At 59.6% G+C, this 16,275-nt stretch overlaps 2 protein-coding genes across 4 annotated transcripts; one reads left to right on the forward strand and one right to left on the reverse strand.

Annotated features, from left to right (window-relative positions):
• Positions 1-2,702: 2,702 nt before the first annotated feature.
• Positions 2,703-13,395, forward strand: BCKDHA (branched chain keto acid dehydrogenase E1 subunit alpha). Its single transcript, XM_028478321.1, has 8 exons — positions 2,703-2,915; positions 3,025-3,111; positions 6,916-7,024; positions 9,113-9,274; positions 10,968-11,174; positions 11,297-11,438; positions 11,660-11,831; positions 12,893-13,395. The coding sequence occupies exons 1-8, from the start codon at positions 2,703-2,705 to the stop codon at positions 13,061-13,063; spliced, it is 1,263 nt and encodes a 420-aa protein (XP_028334122.1). The 3' UTR covers positions 13,064-13,395.
• A 129-nt stretch (positions 13,396-13,524) lies between these two features.
• Positions 13,525-15,967, reverse strand: B3GNT8 (UDP-GlcNAc:betaGal beta-1,3-N-acetylglucosaminyltransferase 8). 3 transcript variants are annotated; one of them, XR_008615530.1, is made up of 2 exons: positions 13,979-15,799; positions 13,525-13,838 (listed from the first exon to the last, which is right to left on the reverse strand). XR_008615530.1 is itself a non-coding variant. In XM_028477952.2 (2 exons), exon 2 carries the CDS (start codon positions 15,410-15,412, stop codon positions 14,219-14,221), a length of 1,194 nt encoding a protein of 397 aa, XP_028333753.1. In that variant the 5' UTR covers positions 15,413-15,443; positions 15,816-15,967; the 3' UTR covers positions 13,525-14,218. The 3 variants fall into 3 exon arrangements, 2 of the variants coding, with proteins under 2 accessions (XP_028333753.1, XP_007128191.2); XM_028477952.2 differs by adding an exon at positions 15,816-15,967 and having other exon boundaries at positions 13,525-15,443; XM_007128129.4 differs by having other exon boundaries at positions 13,525-15,443; positions 15,743-15,813.
• Positions 15,968-16,275: the final 308 nt, after the last annotated feature.

The raw sequence follows: 16,275 nt of genomic DNA on the forward strand, positions 1-16,275 counted from the left end.
GCCCCTCCCCAGATGGCGTCTCCCCTGTGTCTCAGTCTCTCTCTGGAGTGTCCGCTGGGGCCTCGGTCTGGAATTACAATACAGTCTTGAGATGCAGTCAGCCCTTCTCCCCAACTCCTCTTTTCCCCATCTTCCCAGGGTGCCAGTCAATTTCCTTTTTCCCATTTCCTGACCCTAGATTTTGGTTTTTTTCCTCTTTTACCAGTTTTTGAGCATGTAACGTGTCCCATGCCTTTGCTGAACCCTTTGTGTGCCTTAGGAACTTTTTGCAGCAGCCCTCTGCAGCCTTTTCGCAGATAAGGAAATTTAGAGACATGGTGTTTTGCAGAGGGCTGTGCAGTGAGCTGAGAAATTGGAACCCAGGTCAGTCTGATTCTAAGCCAGTGAACTTAACCGCTCATTCATCCGTTCGGTCAGTAATTGCCTGTTGAAGTGTGTGCTCTGTAAACCGATGTGGACATGCTTCTTGCCTCCCTGGAGCTTATGATGTGTGTGGGAGATACACATGAGAGGAATGGATCCTCTAGATGAATGGAAGGGTCCGGCCGCGTGAGCGCTCAGAAGGCAGAAGCATGGTCTGCAAGAGTTGGGCCGCTGCGGTGCTGTTGTCAGGCCTGGACCCACCCTACCGTTGGGAGTATAATTTCCTTTATATCCTCACAATCACAAATGCAAGTAAACGCACACGTTCACATTCCCCTGCTGGAACCTGGAACGGCCTCTTTGCCGCAATTAAAGGAGGGAGGGCGGGGAACACATTTGAGCACGCATGTGTGAGATCCAGCTCATGACAAGCCCAGACATTCTTCTTTAGCGCCTATTGGAAGTAAAGCCACAGTTACTGAGCTGGGAGGAACCTGGCGACCGGTGGAAAGTAAAGATGCAGATGTGTGCAAAGTGGGCCAGCAGTGGCAGCTGGGGTTCGGGGCCTGGGTTTAGGGGTCTGGATGTCAGCCCTGCCCAGGTTTGAAGCCCAGTCCTGACTTATTTGTTTTAGCACTGGGGCCTGGTGCAGGGAGGTTATATTACCTCCCTGAACCTGGGTTTCCTCATCTGAAGGGCAGCAGTACATACTCTCTGCCTCATGGATGTGCTCTGAGGACTCAGTGAGGGTTCTGCATGCGGACCTCAGCCTGGTACCCGGCAAAGGCTTAATACAGGGGCGCTGTTGCAATGCTGAGACTACTTCAAGGCATTCTAGCTCAAGTGCTGAGACATGGCATTGGTTCCCCTCCTGGTGCACATGTAGGCTTCTCCCGGGCTTTCCGCAACACGCCTCCTCTCAGCCGGGGGGGTGTGATGCTTCCCACGGGACTCCCTCCCAGTTCCACAAGGGACGTGCCATTGCTCACTTTTTCCTTTTGCGTGTCTTGTTACCCCAGCTTCAAATGCTCTTTCCCTGACTCCTAGATATCCTTCAGGTCCCAGCTCTCATATCACTTCCTCAGGGGAACCTTACCCTCTTTCCACTCTGCTCTCACCCCATGGCTTCTCCTGGGAGAATACGCATCACCCTCATCCGCTCGGCGTTACTTGTTGAGGCTCTGTTTTCCTTGCTGGGCGGCAGGGACAGGTGTCTTGCCTCTCTTAGGTCCCCAGAACCCAGCACAGGCCGTGGAACGAAGCAGGTGCTCAGATATTTGTTGAATGAGTCAGTCTGGGCTCCTGAACTGGAGTGGAGAGGGTGGTAAAGTGTGTGGAGCAGTTTGCCAGGTGATGGGGAAAGAGGCCTTCTAGTACAGAGAAGAGAGCAGGAGATGTGGTGGTAGAAACGATAATCAGCATCTTTTTGAGCCTTTACTATATGTACAAGTACTCTGTTCGCCGTTTTTTTTGGTTTTTTTTTTTTTTGCGGTACGCGGACCTCTCACTGCTGTGGCCTCTCCCGCTGCGGAGCACAGGCTCCAGACGCGCAGGCTCAGCGGCCATGGCTCACGGGCCCAGCTGCTCTGCGCCATGTGGGATCCTCCCGGACCGGGGCCGAACCCGTGTTCCCTGCATCGGCAGGCGGACGCGCAGCCACTGCGCCACCAGGGAAGCCCCTGCTCGCCGTTTTATACACGTGATTTTGTTTGAGCCACGCAATGTTTCCATGAGGTGTTCTCCGTTTTACAGGTTGAGAAAGGGGAGACTTGAAGAGGGGAAGTCCCGTTCCCATGGTCACTCAGCAAGGGATTTGAACTTGGCAGGCTGACTCTTAAGGGCTCACAGACATAAGCTCTAAGCTGGGTGGCCTCCTTGTGGGTAGAGGGGTCAGTAAAGAGCCCTTCTGGCTGACTGGAGGTCGCTGTGCAGGGGTGTGTGTGTGGCTGTGGTAGCTGTGGGAGATGGAGAGGACGGGGTAGCGGCGGTCAGCCCTGGGGAGGCCTTGAATGCCAGGGTGAGGAGTTTGGGCCTCTGATAATGATAGCTACTGGTTATTGAGCTGCCTGCCACTTTATTAGATTATTTAACCTTTACAGCAACCCTGTGTGATAGATATTATGATTTTTCACCCCAGTTTTACAGCTGAGGAGCTGAGACACAAAGCAGTTGTAGGAACTTGCCCAGTGTGTGACACATTGGGAAGGTGGCAGAGCCGGTGAAGATTCAGACCCTGCGCGTCAGGCTGCAGAGTCCACCGCGGCTGTGGTGGCTTAATCACCAGGCCGTGCTGCCTGCCGCTGCAGGGTTGAGCCTGCAGAACCTCTGCTGCTCCTGACATGGGTGTCTCCTCCCCCGCCTTCTCTCCCCAGCATTCCCAGAGGCAGCAACAGCACTTCTCGTCCCTGGATGACAAGCCCCAGTTCCCAGGGGCCTCAGCGGAGTTTATAGACAAGCTAGAGTTCATCCAGCCCAATGTCATCTCTGGGATCCCCATCTACCGCGTCATGGACCGGCAGGGCCAGATCATCAACCCCAGCGAGGATCCCCACGTGAGAGGCCGCTCCCCCCCCGACCCCATGCCTCCATGCCCAGGCCCCTTGCCCGTCTCCTCCCCTCTGGTCCCAGCTGGCCCACATCTGTCTGTGCCTCCATCTGCAGCTGCCCCAGGAGAAGGTGCTCAAGTTCTACAAGACCATGACGCTGCTCAACACCATGGACCGCATCCTCTATGAGTCCCAGAGACAGGTGCGTGGGGACGGGCTAGGGAGAGGGGCACGGGATTACCTGAGGTCCCCCTACCTGTGTTTGGGCCAAAAGACAGCTCCCAAGGAGGAGGGAGTGCAATGGAGATCCTTGTCTTGAGGTCCTTAGAGTTCTTGGGGTTCTGCTGGGGCTCTGGAGGAAGAGGGTGGGAGGGTCCTGCCCAAGGGCAGAAGGGTGGACCAGATCACGGAAAGCCTACTGTACGCTGGGCTGGGGGCTTAGCTGTGCTGGGAGAGGGCAGGCAGGAGAAGACTGGACTGCCCTTCCTCTCAGGCGCCCACAGTCCTGAGAAACAGGGTGGCTCTCGGTGCTTCCGGGAGTGCCCGCGTCCAGTGTGCTGCGGTGGGACGCCCAGCAGTGTTACAGCATCAGCCAGCAGAGACCCAGTTAAAGCAGTGTCAGCAAAGAGGGAATTGGTTGACTCGACTAACTGCGAGTCCGTAAGGCCCTGTTTCAGGCACAGCTGGACCCAGGGGGCTCAGAACACGCTTTCAGACCTGTTTCTCTTTCTTAGTGTCTTTTCTACTCTCCTTTGCCTTGGCTTCCTTCATTCTCAAGCTGCAGTGGTCTCTGGAAGCTCCAGATTCATGGAGAGGTGGCGGAGAAAGGGTTCAGGGTTCGGGCTCTGGAGCAAGACTGCAGTTCGAGTCCACATCCTGTTACTCTCTAGCTTTGTGGCCCTGGGAAAGTTGCTTAGCCTTTCAGTGCTTCAGTTTTCTCGTCTCTAGCTACTTTATGGGGTTGCTGTGAGGATTGATGGTGGCCTACGTAATGGCCTTAGGAACAGTGAAACTGGCATTTGTCATGGATACCAGTCTTGTAATTATTATCCTTTCTGTTTAGCAGTGGAAAGAGAATATTTGGTCCCTAATGTTCCAGCAAAAGGCCCAGAGCTGATGCTTGTTGGCCAGGCTTTGGTCACAGACCCCTCCTTGAGCCAGCCCATGTGATTGACCGGCCAAGCCGGGGCCGTGTGCCCATGCCCAGGAACCAAGGGCGCGGAGGCCTGGAGTCCGTCCCTCCCGGGCTGCGGAGACTGAGAGCAGGAGCATGGGGTTCCTGTGAGGAAAGTGGGAAGAATGCTGGGCGGGCTCGTCCTCAGGAGTGGGGACGGGCTTGGGAATCTGCACTTGTACCAGGCCCCCAGGTGACCCCACTGGGACCCCACTGTGGGCTGAAAGCACAAGGCCCACTGAGGACAGTTGCGAGCAGGTCAGGCGGGCAGCCAGCTCCCTGGCTCTCTTGCTCACAGGAGCACTGTGTGTGGGTTCTCCACCCCGCCCAGAAACCTCCCTTGGCTCCTGCCGTCCACAGGATCAAGACCTGCCCTTCCTGTCCACCCTGTCTCCCATTCACTGTGGCCTCGGCCATCTGCTCCCCTCTGCACGGCCTCAGTGCCGGGCCACCCCTCCCACCCTCTCTCACATGCCAGGGCTCCTTCCTGACCCCTGGGTTGGCTAGGCAGATGGGGGCTTTGGAACCTGACGGACGTGGGTCCAGTCACAAATGTGACTTTAGGCAGGTGATTTGTCTTGTCTTTGCCTCGGTTTCTTTAGTGTATTAAAACATAGAAATAACAAGAGAACCCACCCCACCCCACCCGACCAGGTGGGAATTCTGTGAGACCCGGCATGCAAAGCCCCTTGCCCGTTGGCTGACACAGGGAACCCTCAGTAAGATCAGCTCAGCCATCAGGTTTCAGCCTTCCTTAGCTAGGGTTATCCCAGCAGCCCCCCATCCCAACAGAAATAAAAGCAGTAGTTTAAACAGATTAATAGGTTTTTTCTCTTGCATGAAAGAAATGTGAAAATATGTGGTCGGGGCTGGTATGGTGGCACCACAATGTCACTGGATACCCAGCACCGGCTTCCAGCCTCCAGGGCCCCTCATAAACCAAATGGCTGCTGGAGCCCCTTCCATCATGTCTCGTTCCAGGCAGGAGGTAGAAGGAAGGTGGAAGGTCAAACATGGCACCACCGCCCAGCTATCTCCCCACACCCTCATTTACAGAACTTTCCAGGCAGTCCCACCAAAAAACATCACACGTTTCATCGGTCACTCCCAGCTGCAAGGGAGACTGAGAAAGTAGTCTTTTAGACCGGGCAGGTGCTGTCTGTGGTGGAATGAGATCTGTTAGCAAAGAGAAGAGGGATCTGATACCGGGTAGGTGGCCAGGGACCTCTGCCACTAGCCCCGGTCCTGTTTCCTCGGGGGGCCCCCTCTCAGGCTCCTCCCCACACCAACCTCGGCAGCCCTGGCAGGCCCTCAGCACCCAGCATCTGCCCCACTCATTGCTTTCAGTTGGCTCCCCACTTGGAAGAAAGTGTTGTTCATCTGGTTCCCCCACTGCGACAGGAGGCCCCTGCGGAACACATGAGGCCTGGGCACAGGGCGTCCTGCAGCTGCTGACCCGGTTGGCTCCATTTTTACCTTACATACAGTCCTGCTTACCTCTGTCTCTGTGCCAGGGCTCCCGGATCTCCAGCCAGACTTTACCTCTTAGCCCCCGATCTGCTTGGCTTCTCACCCTGGGTGTCCCTCACCAAATTCAGCCCGTCCAGACTTGACCTCAGCACCTTCCTCCCGGACCTGCTCCTCTTCCGCCCTTAGGCCATTTCTCAGTGACGGTACCGCCGTCCACCCGTTTGCCCAAGCTGGAGACCTACTGGCATTCCCTGTCCCCTGCCACCCCCTCACTACCACTTCCCCCTCATTCACTCTGCCCTTAGGTATTTAGTTAGAAATCCATTCTGCTGCTCAGCATCACCATCAGGAACCCAGACTTCCTCCCTTTCTGCTTCACCACCGTGGGCGACTTGCCTCTCGCCCTGTACTTCTTGCCTCACGTTCACAAGATGGCTGCCGCAGGTCCAGGCTTCATGGCTGTGTGCAAACCTGGAGGGAAGGGGTGGCAGCAGCTGCAGTGACCTCTTTTATCAAGAAAGCCAAAGCAGACTTCCGCTTAATTCTCTGGCTAGAACTTGTGTCCTGTGGCCACTTCTGACTGTAAGGGAGGCTGGGAACATATTTTTCCAGGCTCCGGGATTAGGGGCCTCAGGAGAAGGGAGTTGCCCTGGGCACCTGTGTAGCAAACCAGCAGGGGCCGCCGCTCCCTGCACTGCTCGCTGCTTCTCAAGACTCTCAGCCATCCTCTCCCTGCCGCCTGCCACGGCCAGGCCAGGCCGCGCCCCCTCCCACCTGGCGCTTGGCTCTCATTCCTGTCTCCTCCGTCCGTTCCCCCGTGGTAGCCTGAGAGACATTTTTAAAACATCTCTCCCCTGAGGACTGTTGGCGGGTTTCCGTCGACCTCACCGTAAAGTCCGGATACGTCCTCAGGGCAAAGTCCGGATACGTCCTCAGGGCAAAGTCCAGATACGTCATTCCCTGCGCTACCTGGGCCCTGCCTCTCTCTCCCTCCTGTCGTTCTCCACCCCTCCCACTTTATGTCCCAGCCCTTCTGACCTCTTGGCCTTTCTTGTTATCTCTGCCTGGAAACCTCCACCCTCCCTACCTTTGCTGGCGTAGGCGCGTAGCTCCTCGATGCCCCTCCACAGGGGGCGGGTACCCCTTCAGCCCCCATGGCGCAGCCCCATCACCCTGGCTCTGACCAACCTGGCGGTTCCTCTGTGAAGGCAGGAACGCCAGCGTGGCCTGGCCCAGAGCCGGCCTTCAGGAAGCATCTGTTGAATCACAGAGTACTCAGAAGAGTTGGTCGGTGTTTGGAAGTTTCTCTGTCATTGCCCAGTCTAACTGAACCTGGCCCTCTGGGCCCTCCTCCACCCCCAGGGCCGGATATCCTTCTACATGACCAACTATGGTGAGGAGGGGACGCACGTGGGGAGTGCAGCAGCCCTGGACAACACGGACCTGGTGTTTGGCCAGTACCGGGAGGCAGGTATGTCTGCCCGTGGCCCGGCCCTGTGGAGCAGGTGCCAGGGACCTCGGTCTGTGGTCCCCATCGAGACAGGTCAGGCCCAATCCCTCCTGCTATGAAGGCGAGGCCCACATTAGTTACCAGTGTGCTCTTCTGGGAGCGGCACCTTGCCAGGGAGGCCTAAGGGTGCTTCCCCTCCGCGGAGGCCTGGCAGTATTGTAGTTAAGAGCCTGTGCTCCTGACCATTCCATGCCCTGCTGGTGACCAGTTGTTCGATTTTGGGCAAGTCACTTCCATTCTCTGAGCCTGAGTTTTCTCATCTTTGAAATAGAGATTATGATGGGATGGCAACCCCTTGCGCTGTGGGGCTGCTGGGAGCCTGCAGTGAGGTCAGGCCGAGCTGGCCTCTTCCCAGGTGCCATATCCTTCACGCAGCCGCAGCCGAAGCAGATGGGCGGGCGTGTTCCAGCCTGGGAGCGGCTAACTTCTGAGTGAATGAGGGAGAGGATGGAAGGAGCAATGACTAAGGATGAAGAAAATGGATGAGTGTTAAGGAGAGACTGGGGGTGCAGGAGTGAGCCCGGGGAGCCGAGGGTGGGGTTCCAGAGCAGTTGTTGGTATGGGGCCCAGCAGGGGAGCCAGATCTGACCCTTCCTCTCAGGTGCTGCACGATCTTGGGCAGGTTGCTTAACTGCTCCTTGCCTCAGTTTCCTCATCTACAGTGGGAGACGGTGAACCCTCCCAAGATGGTTGTTGAGGGGTTTCACAGGGCAGATGACATAAAGCCCTCAGCACAGGGCCGGGCGTGGGGTAAGCACTCGGAGTCAGAGGCAATGTCGTGACCAAGGCCTCTCACCCGGGGACAGCTCTTCAGTGGGGAGGTGTGGCCTGGCCAGGCAGGCTGCCCAGAGCGCTCCCTGGACCAGCAGAGCCTTCCAGTCTGCTCTCAGACTATCTACTGTGTCAGCTGCACCAGACCCCCCCACCCCACATGCTCCAGGGGAACAGATGCCCTGTGATACTGTCCGTGGTTCCGCATCATTAGATTTGCCTGGGCATTGGGCCGCAAGCCAGGCCCCTGCCACGTTTGCTAAGTGCTTCCCACTGTTTCTGCTGAGGGGATCTCTCTGGGGAGGGCTCCAAGCAGGGCCTGGAGCGAGGGTCCTGGAGTTACGGGCGGCTGCTGGGCTCTGCACACGGGGGCTGTTTGGGCCCCGGCTGCCTCTGCAGGAGTGAGCCGTCCTGCACCAAGGGTCATGGAAGGCCCTGCATCCAGGCAGCTGCCAAGGGCGCCTGTGCGGGGCAAGGAGGAAAGGCAAGCCCCGCTTGTCCCAGTCCTGACTGGGCAGCTACTCCCCGTGTGACTCTGTGTCTCCTGTGAAGTGGAGAGAACAAGGGCACTGAGAATGGTAGCGCTCACTGAGCTGTCCTCAGTGCTGGAAACCCTGGAGCCTGTGTCGGTTCCCCTCGCAGCAGAGTGGAGGCCCCTGCCCACCTCCCACTGGAGCGGCCGCAAGGAACCCCCGCGAGACCCACCAGCTGCGCGAGCCAGCGGGTGCGAAGCTCGGGTCAGAGAGGTGCGGCCTTGTGGCGCCTTTGATGATGAGGTGGGCGTCCATTGGGGTTTTGTTTGAAGAAAGGATTTTACTGCAATGAGCAGGTTTGAATATTTCCTCTCTAGTCCACAGGTCGTGAGCACGGCCCATACTTTTTTTTGGTTCATATGATGATTTTTTTTTTTAAGTAGATGAATTAGTGGAAACGCTTAAAAATCAGGTAGCTTCCCTTCCTCTCCCCTAGCGCCCCCCCACTCAAAAAACAAGCAAGCTGGATTGCTCCTTTTGAAAAACTGGACCATCTGGCCTCCCTGGGCAGAGGTTAGTTGGTTTGAACAGCAGCCTCCGTCTTGAGGCAGGCCTGTGCTTTCTGCTCTGCCCGCCTGCTTCCTGCACCCGCCTGGTCCCTATAAGCATCCGAACGCGCCTTCCCTGCTGTAGTACAGTCAGCGGAACAGGTCCCAGGCAGGAAGGGCCTGGCCCAGGGGCCCTCACAGGGTTGGCTTGTCCCGCACACCACCCGCCACGGTAACCCTCCCTTCTCCTGCACCAGGTGTGCTCATGTACCGGAACTACCCCCTGGAACTGTTCATGGCCCAGTGCTACGGCAACGTGAGCGACCTGGGCAAGGGGCGCCAGATGCCCGTCCACTATGGCTGCAGGGAGCGCCATTTCGTCACCATCTCCTCTCCACTGGCCACGCAGATCCCTCAGGGTGAGGATGCACGCCCGGCCCCGGCCCGCACACAGTCTGACGTCGTTACCCTGCTCAGGCCCTAGCCTCCTCCTTCCCTTCCCGGGGCTTCCTGGTGGCACCACGGTCCTAGCGCTGGTCTGGGCTCTAGACTTACAAGACCCCTCTTGTCTGGGACCCTCGTAGGAGGGCTCTAGTGGCGTCTTTGCCCCATTCGGCAGGTTTGAGCAGGCACCGTCACACTCTCAGTTTCCCACGCTTGTGCCCACCCTGTGTCCATTCACCGGCACAGCCAGCTGCGTGGGACTGAGCGTGTGCCAGCTTCCTTACTAAAGGTCACCCAGCAGGTAGCAAGAAGAGTAGACACTCAAATCGTGGACCATGTGGCTCCAGAGCCTGGGTTCTCCACCCCGGCCCTGCCCTGCATCTGTCCTGAGTGACTCCCCTAAAGCTTACTCCGCAAGCCCACGATGCTTAGGGCAGTTGGTGTGGCTTCTGTTAAAGGTGACTGCTTGTGAAGCAGACCTGCCAGGGGGAGGGCTGCGGCCACACAGTGCAAAAACAGGGATGTGGACAGCCCCCGCCCCCCGCCCCGTAGAGCCTGCACTCGGGCGAGGGTCAGTCTGCTCCAGGGCCGACACATGAACTGATGTGTAAGGGCTTAGCGGGCCTGGCATGTCAGAGGGCCCTGGGCACATTCGCCCGGTGTGTTCTATTTGGGAACAGGAGCGGTTTGTGTCTGAGGTGGGAGGCGGACAGGGCAGCTTTCTGGGAGGAGGTAGCATTTTCACTGATTTCCATTTCGTAGGCTTTCCATAAGGTGGGGCCTGGCCTTCATCTTCCATCTGGGTGACCAGTTAAGTCACTCAGTTGGCCAGTGTACGGAGTCCATGCTGTGTGCTGGGTGCCATTCTAGGTGCATTGAACAGAGGCAGCAAAAACCTCAGCCTTCCTGGTGCTGACACTGGTAGGAGAGACGGACAATAAACAGGATGAAGTAACACATGGAGTGTGTCAGGGGCGATAAGGCCCACAGGGAGAAATAAAGCTGAGAGGGAGCGGTTCTTGATGGGGGGACAGGTGTCACCAGGTGACAGTACAGACCAGAAGGAGGTGAGAGAGGGAGCCACTCGGGATCTGGAGGCGGGTGCCTGCTCGATGATGTGTCTGCAGTGCCAGGAGCAGCCAGTGGGGCAGGTGTGGAGGGAGGGGTACACACAGGTGGGGTCTCAGGCTGTGGAGTTTTGAAAGACACTTTGACCCAGAGTGGACCCGAGCTGGGGGACGGGGAGGAGTCCGCTGCAGAACCCTGTGCCGGGCTTGGGCTCGGCTGCTGCCCTGAGGGTAACAGCTTGGGTGGGAGGAGGCTGCTTGGGCCAGAGGTGGGGCTGGGACAACCAGGGAGAGGTTAAGGAGTGGGGAGAAGGGGTCAGATTCTGGCTCCATTTTGAAGGTCCAGCGGGCATGGCGTGACAGAAAGTCAGGAGTCAAAGATGCTGAAGTTTGTGGCCTGAGCAGTTGGAAGGATGGAGCTGCCGTCAGCTGAGGGGAGGAGACTGTGGGCGGGGCAGCTTCTGGGGGAGGGGGAGGGGGCGGCTCAGGTGTTTTCTTTCCCCTCAGAGCCTGGCAACAGCTAGCCTGAGGGGTTGGGGTGCGAGGATGTGGATGCGGGGAGGGTATGAGTGCAGGGAGACGCCTGTCTCTGCTCCTGCAGCGGTGGGGGCAGCCTACGCGGCCAAGCGGGCCAATGCCAACAGGGTCATCATCTGTTACTTCGGAGAGGGCGCGGCCAGCGAGGGGGACGCCCACGCCGGCTTCAACTTCGCTGCCACCCTCGAGTGCCCCATCATCTTCTTCTGCCGGAACAACGGCTATGCCATCTCGACGCCCACCTCCGAGCAGTACCGCGGGGATGGCATCGGTACGGGCCCTGGTGGCTGCTCCCCGCCCTGCCTGCTCCCTCTCCTTCCTCCCCTCTCTCCCCACTCCCCACTCCTGTCTCACCTGAGCCCTGGGGCCTGACCTGCCTCCCTGTCCCTACAGCGGCTCGAGGCCCCGGATACGGCATCCTGTCCATCCGCGTGGACGGCAATGATGTGTTTGCTGTATACAACGCCACCAAGGAGGCCCGGCGGCGGGCCGTGGCGGAGAACCAGCCCTTCCTCATTGAGGCCATGACCTACAGGTGCCTGCCGCCCCCCGTTGGCCCCCAGCCTCGACCGCTGCTGTCCTCAGCATCTCCCCCACATTGATCACCGTCCCCACGGTACAACCCCACTGCCCTGTACCGTGTAGCCCCTTCCGGCCTTTATTCCATTTCCCCCCTTCTCCCCCAGTCCACCCCTTCCTTCCTGACCTTCACCTGCGGGGCGCCAGCCTGACCCTGGGTCCCCCTCCCGCTGGTAGGATTGGGCACCACAGCACCAGTGACGACAGCTCGGCGTACCGCTCAGTGGATGAGGTCAATTACTGGGACAAGCAGGACCACCCCATCTCCCGGCTGAGGCAGTACCTGCAGAGCCGTGGCTGGTGGGACGACGAGCAGGAGAAGGCCTGGAGGAAGCAGTCCCGCAGGAAGGTGAGGGAGGGACGCCCCTGCTGGGGGCCACCCCAGGGGTCATGTTCCGGGGTCGTGTGTCACAGAGAACCCTGGAAGGATGGGGAGGCTGGGGGCTGGGGGCCATTGAATAGGCAGTCTCGGGGATAACCCTGGTGATGTCTCCAATGTCATGATGCCAGGACACGTGCACCTCAGCCGTGTTCTGCCCTCAGCTCCTTCGCCTCTGAAGAGGGATACTGGGGTACCCACCTCAGAAGCTTGTCTGAGGGTTTGCATCTGATCCAGATGGGGTGTAAGTGTCCGCCAGGGTCTGTGCGCCGGCCTCCTTGGCCCTGGTCATCAGACACCAGAAGCGCTGCGGCCCAGTGGGCAGGGCAGACCCTGGTGTCGGGCAGCATATGCTTCCTGGCTCTGCCCCTGACCACGTCATCGTGGGCACATCCCTTCGCTTCTCTGTGCCTCGGTTTCCTCACCTCTGAGCTGCCTGCTTCTTAGGGCTGCTGAGAGGCTGAATCGATTCCATACTCTTAGTATAGTGCCTGGTTCTGCTAAGGATGGAGATGCCGGGATTTGGGACATCAGTTGTCACCACTATTTTTTTTTTCTTTTTTATTTATTAAATTTATTTATTTTTGGCTGCGCTGGGTCTTTGTTGCTGCGTGCGGTCTTTCTCTAGTTGCAGCGAGCGGGGGCTAGTCTTCGTTGTGGTGCGTGGACTTCTCATTGCTGTGGCTTCTCTTTGTCGTGGAGCACGGGCTCTACGCGCGCGGGCTTCAGTAGTTGTGGTGCGCGGGCTCTAGAGCGCAGGCTCAGTAGTCGTGGCGCACGGGCTTTGTTGCTCCGCGGCATGTGGGATCTTCCCGGACCAGGGCTCGAACCCGTGTCCCCCGCATTGGCAGGCGGATTCTTAACCACTGAGCCACCAGGGAAGCCTGTCACCACTATTACGATTGTTATTTCCATTGTCCACGTGGGAACTTGAGGCTCAGGGGGCTTAACCCCTCGCCAAGATCCCACAGGTAGGAAGCAGGTTCCTGGGTGAGAGGTCGGCTGCCTGCCCACTGCTGCTTGTCCCCCAGGTGATGGAGGCCTTTGAGCAGGCCGAGCGGAAGCTGAAGCCCAGCCCCAGCCTTCTCTTCTCAGATGTGTATCAGGAGATGCCTACCCAGCTCCGCAAGCAGCAGGAGTCTTTGGCCCGTCACCTCCAGACCTACGGGGAACACTACCCCTTGGATCACTTCGAGAAGTGAGGCTACTTGCCCCATCCCCACCTACCTCAACTCTGCCTCTGAGGGGCAGAGGTGATGGGCAGTATGCTAGCCCCTTCCCCTGACAGCTCCCTCCAACATACTCGGGCCAGGGCAGTACTGCTCCTCCAGGCTGTTACACTGGTGGGGCCTTGGTCAGCCCCTTCTTCGCCTTTAGTTACAGGGTCTTCTCCCAGGGGCTGGGCAAGGGCACCTCCAGGACTGGAAGCCCCTCAGGGCTGGGGGTGGACGTGGCAGGTCAGCCTGTGGAACTTACTCAGAGTGAGAAGTGGTCAGCAGGTAGTGAATAAACTATGTGTCTGCGTTTGGCTCCATGCTACCTGTGGTTTCTGTTTCCTGGAGTTTGGGATGTGGGAGGAGAGGCCAGCATGACTGGTTTGGGACCACCCCTGCTTCTCCAGTTGAGATAAATAAGGCCAAGAAGGCCAAGGCTGTTGAGCTATCTTCTTTCTCCAGAAACTTTTTTTTTTTTTTTTTTTTTTGCTGTACGCGGGCCTCTCACTGTTGCGGCCTCTCCCGTTACGGAGCACAGGCTCCGAACGCGCAGGCTCAGTGGCCATGGCTCACGGGCCCAGCCGCTCCGCGGCATGTGGGATCTTCCCGGACCGGGGCACGAACCTGTGTGCCCTGCGTCGGCAGGCGGACTCTCAACCACTGCGCCACCAGGGAAGCCCTCTCCAGAAACTTTTGCAAGCTGGAAGGTCAGCTTCAGCAAACAGGATGGGGGTGGGGTCCTCCGGAGATGGCCTCTTGTCTCCTATAGAACGGGTCAAAGGGTCAAAGCTGGTGTCCAGCAAGGTGACCAGGACGCCATCGGAGCCGGCCTTGCCCATTAAGGGTGGGGAGAGTGTCTGGTGTGAAGGTCAGGGTGCAGCTGAGCTTTGCTCTGTAAACTACCTCAAGGCCTTGTAGACAGAGACGACAACTCCAGGCCTCAGAGTGGGGAGTGCATATTTTTCAAAAACTGAAAGGCAGAAACAGTCTGTCGCCTCTTGGGGAGGCCCAGGGAGGGCTCAGGCAGCCTCCATTCCAGGACCTCCTTCCTCGCACCGAGGCCTAGAAAGAGAGGCTGAGCAAGGGGCTGGCGCCAAGGCCCAGGCCAGGTCTGCCCTCCCCGCCCGTCCCCACCTCCGAGTCTCAGCACTGGAGCTGAGGGTCCCGCAGCTGTTTCCAGAGCCGGATGCTGTCCTGGGGGCTGAGGGGCCGCACCAGCAGCAGGTCACGGAAAGCACAGGGGTCAGCAGTGCGGTCTGCCGGCCAGGCCGTGAGGAAGCCTTTGTGGGTCCTGGGGGCCAGGCCCAGGGCTTGGAAGCACAGGCCGGTGTAGACATCGTCGAAGGGGAAGGGGGCCACGCGGGCCGCCGCCCGCAGCAGCCAGGGTGCCAAGCGGCCCGCGATGACGTAGCCGCCCCCACTTGCGTAGGCTGGGTAGCCGCCTTCAAAGAAGGACCCAGGCACGTAGAAGGGTCCTCCAGGCTTCCGGAGGGGCTTGGCCTGGGTGAAGACCTCACCCAGATAGAGGCCACGGGCTGCGCTGGGCGGCAGGGCCCGCAGGTGGTCCAGAAGGGCGGGGGTGTGCACGAAGGCGTCATCCTGGGCTTGCAGGATGAAGCTCACGCTGGGGCAGTGGCGGCCCAGCCAGGCTAGCAGCAGCAGGTCCTTCAGCGTCTGGTTGAAGGGGACATCAAGGAAGTCCCAGAGCAGCAGGTCGCTGTAGCGGCGGCTCTCCCAGGCCACCAGGGAGCCTAGGTCAGGCCTCCCCTCACTCTCTGGGGACCCCAGCAGGAAGAGCAGCCGGACCCCGGGAGCCGGCCTGCCCCACGTCTCCCTCACGGCCTGTCGTTCCGCAAAGCGCCCTGGTTCCGACTTGACGGCCAACAGCAGGTAGGGGACATCGGGATCCTCGCAGCTGGCCACCTGGCCACCAGCACCCCTGGGCAGCCACCGCGGGAAGCTCCGGCAGGCTGCCGACAGCAGGAAGTGGCGGAGGTCCTCGGGGTAGGAGGCGAAGTCGGGGATCTCAGCCGCGGCGGCAGCTCCCCAAGCGCGGCAGCCCCCCGCTTCAGTGCTGTCCCCACCGGGCAGGGTCCCCAGCCGCCACTGCTGCTGGTTCCAGTAAGCCGAGGGAAGCGGGTCAGTCTGGCCCAGACGGGCCGAGAGGTTAGCCGGCAGGGTGGGCTCGGGGCTGGCTGGCGTGGGGCCTGGTGGGGTGCTGCGGGGTTCCGGGTAGGCCTTACCCAGCCGGGGCTCGGACGTCCACTCGATGTACACTTTGAGGCCCAGGAGTGTGAGCAGTGCTGACAGGCAGAGAAGGCACTTGGGGCAGCGCATGACCCGGCCCAGGAAAGGGCAGCTGTGGGAGCTGCAAAAGAGCCACAGAGGCCTTTTGGGGTGCAGGGACGGCCCCCGGTCCCTGCCAAGCCCTCTAAGGCTTCTCGTAGTCTCAGATCCTAAACCAGCCCCCACCAACGACCCTGGCTTTCCTGTCTTCCGGGACCTACGAATCCCTGTCCCGCTCACATCCCAGCGCCCTGTTCTCTCTCAGCCCAGCTCCTTCTACTCTCGTAGAAACCCGGGAGGCTACCTATTCCCCATCCACACCCCAGAGACCAGGGGCTCCGCCATTCCAACCTCCCTCTCCCCCCAGTTCGTCCCCCTCACCAGGAGTCAGGATCACCGGGGTCACCTCCTCGCCGGACAGTCCCCACCCGAGGCACGGCTCCCTCCCCTTTACCTCTGGGTCCGGCTCTGGCCAGCTCCAGCGCCCGGGGCCTTGGGCCCGCCCTCTGCCCTGTCCGGCAGCGCTGGTGTCTCCAGCACTGTTGTTCTCCAGCCCAGCCCAGCCCAGCCCAGCCCAGCCCAGCCGGTCTGCGGGAGGCTGGGAGGGCCCCAGGGGCCGGGAGGGACCGGGGCGGGGCTGAGGGAGGGGGGAGGGAGGAGGAGCACAAGAGGCAGACCTGAGGGATGGGGCTGTGGCTTGTTGGGGCTGGTTTTCTGGTGAGACAGCAGGAAAGGTGCAGGGGTGGCTGCAGGGACCGGGAGCTGACCGGCCGGGGAGGGGAGAACCAGGGGCCAGGGTGAGAGTCCGAGGGAGGGTGAGGCCGAGGGGCTGGGAAGTGTCAGAATGGCCCAAGGGCAGGCAGAGTCCTAAAGTGGCCAGGCCGGAGCCCAGGGGCAGGGCCTGGCCGGGGGAG

This window comes from Physeter macrocephalus, chromosome 17, assembly GCF_002837175.3.
Source record: "Physeter macrocephalus isolate SW-GA chromosome 17, ASM283717v5, whole genome shotgun sequence".
NCBI classification, from domain to species: domain Eukaryota; kingdom Metazoa; phylum Chordata; class Mammalia; order Artiodactyla; family Physeteridae; genus Physeter; species Physeter macrocephalus.

What these genes read in the sequence shown, in the direction of transcription:
- BCKDHA (XM_028478321.1), top strand. Translation starts at nt 2,703, where the DNA reads ATGGGTGTCTCCTCCCCCGCCTTCTCTCCCCAGCATTCCCAGAGGCAG. An exon ending in TGGCCAGTACCGGGAGGCAG is followed by an intron (nt 7,025 to 9,112) that starts GTATGTCTGCCC and finishes CTCCTGCACCAG; the next exon opens with GTGTGCTCATGTACCGGAAC. An exon ending in GGAAGCAGTCCCGCAGGAAG is followed by an intron (nt 11,832 to 12,892) that starts GTGAGGGAGGGA and finishes CTTGTCCCCCAG; the next exon opens with GTGATGGAGGCCTTTGAGCA.
- B3GNT8 (XM_028477952.2), bottom strand. Translation starts at nt 15,412, where the DNA reads ATGCGCTGCCCCAAGTGCCTTCTCTGCCTGTCAGCACTGCTCACACTC.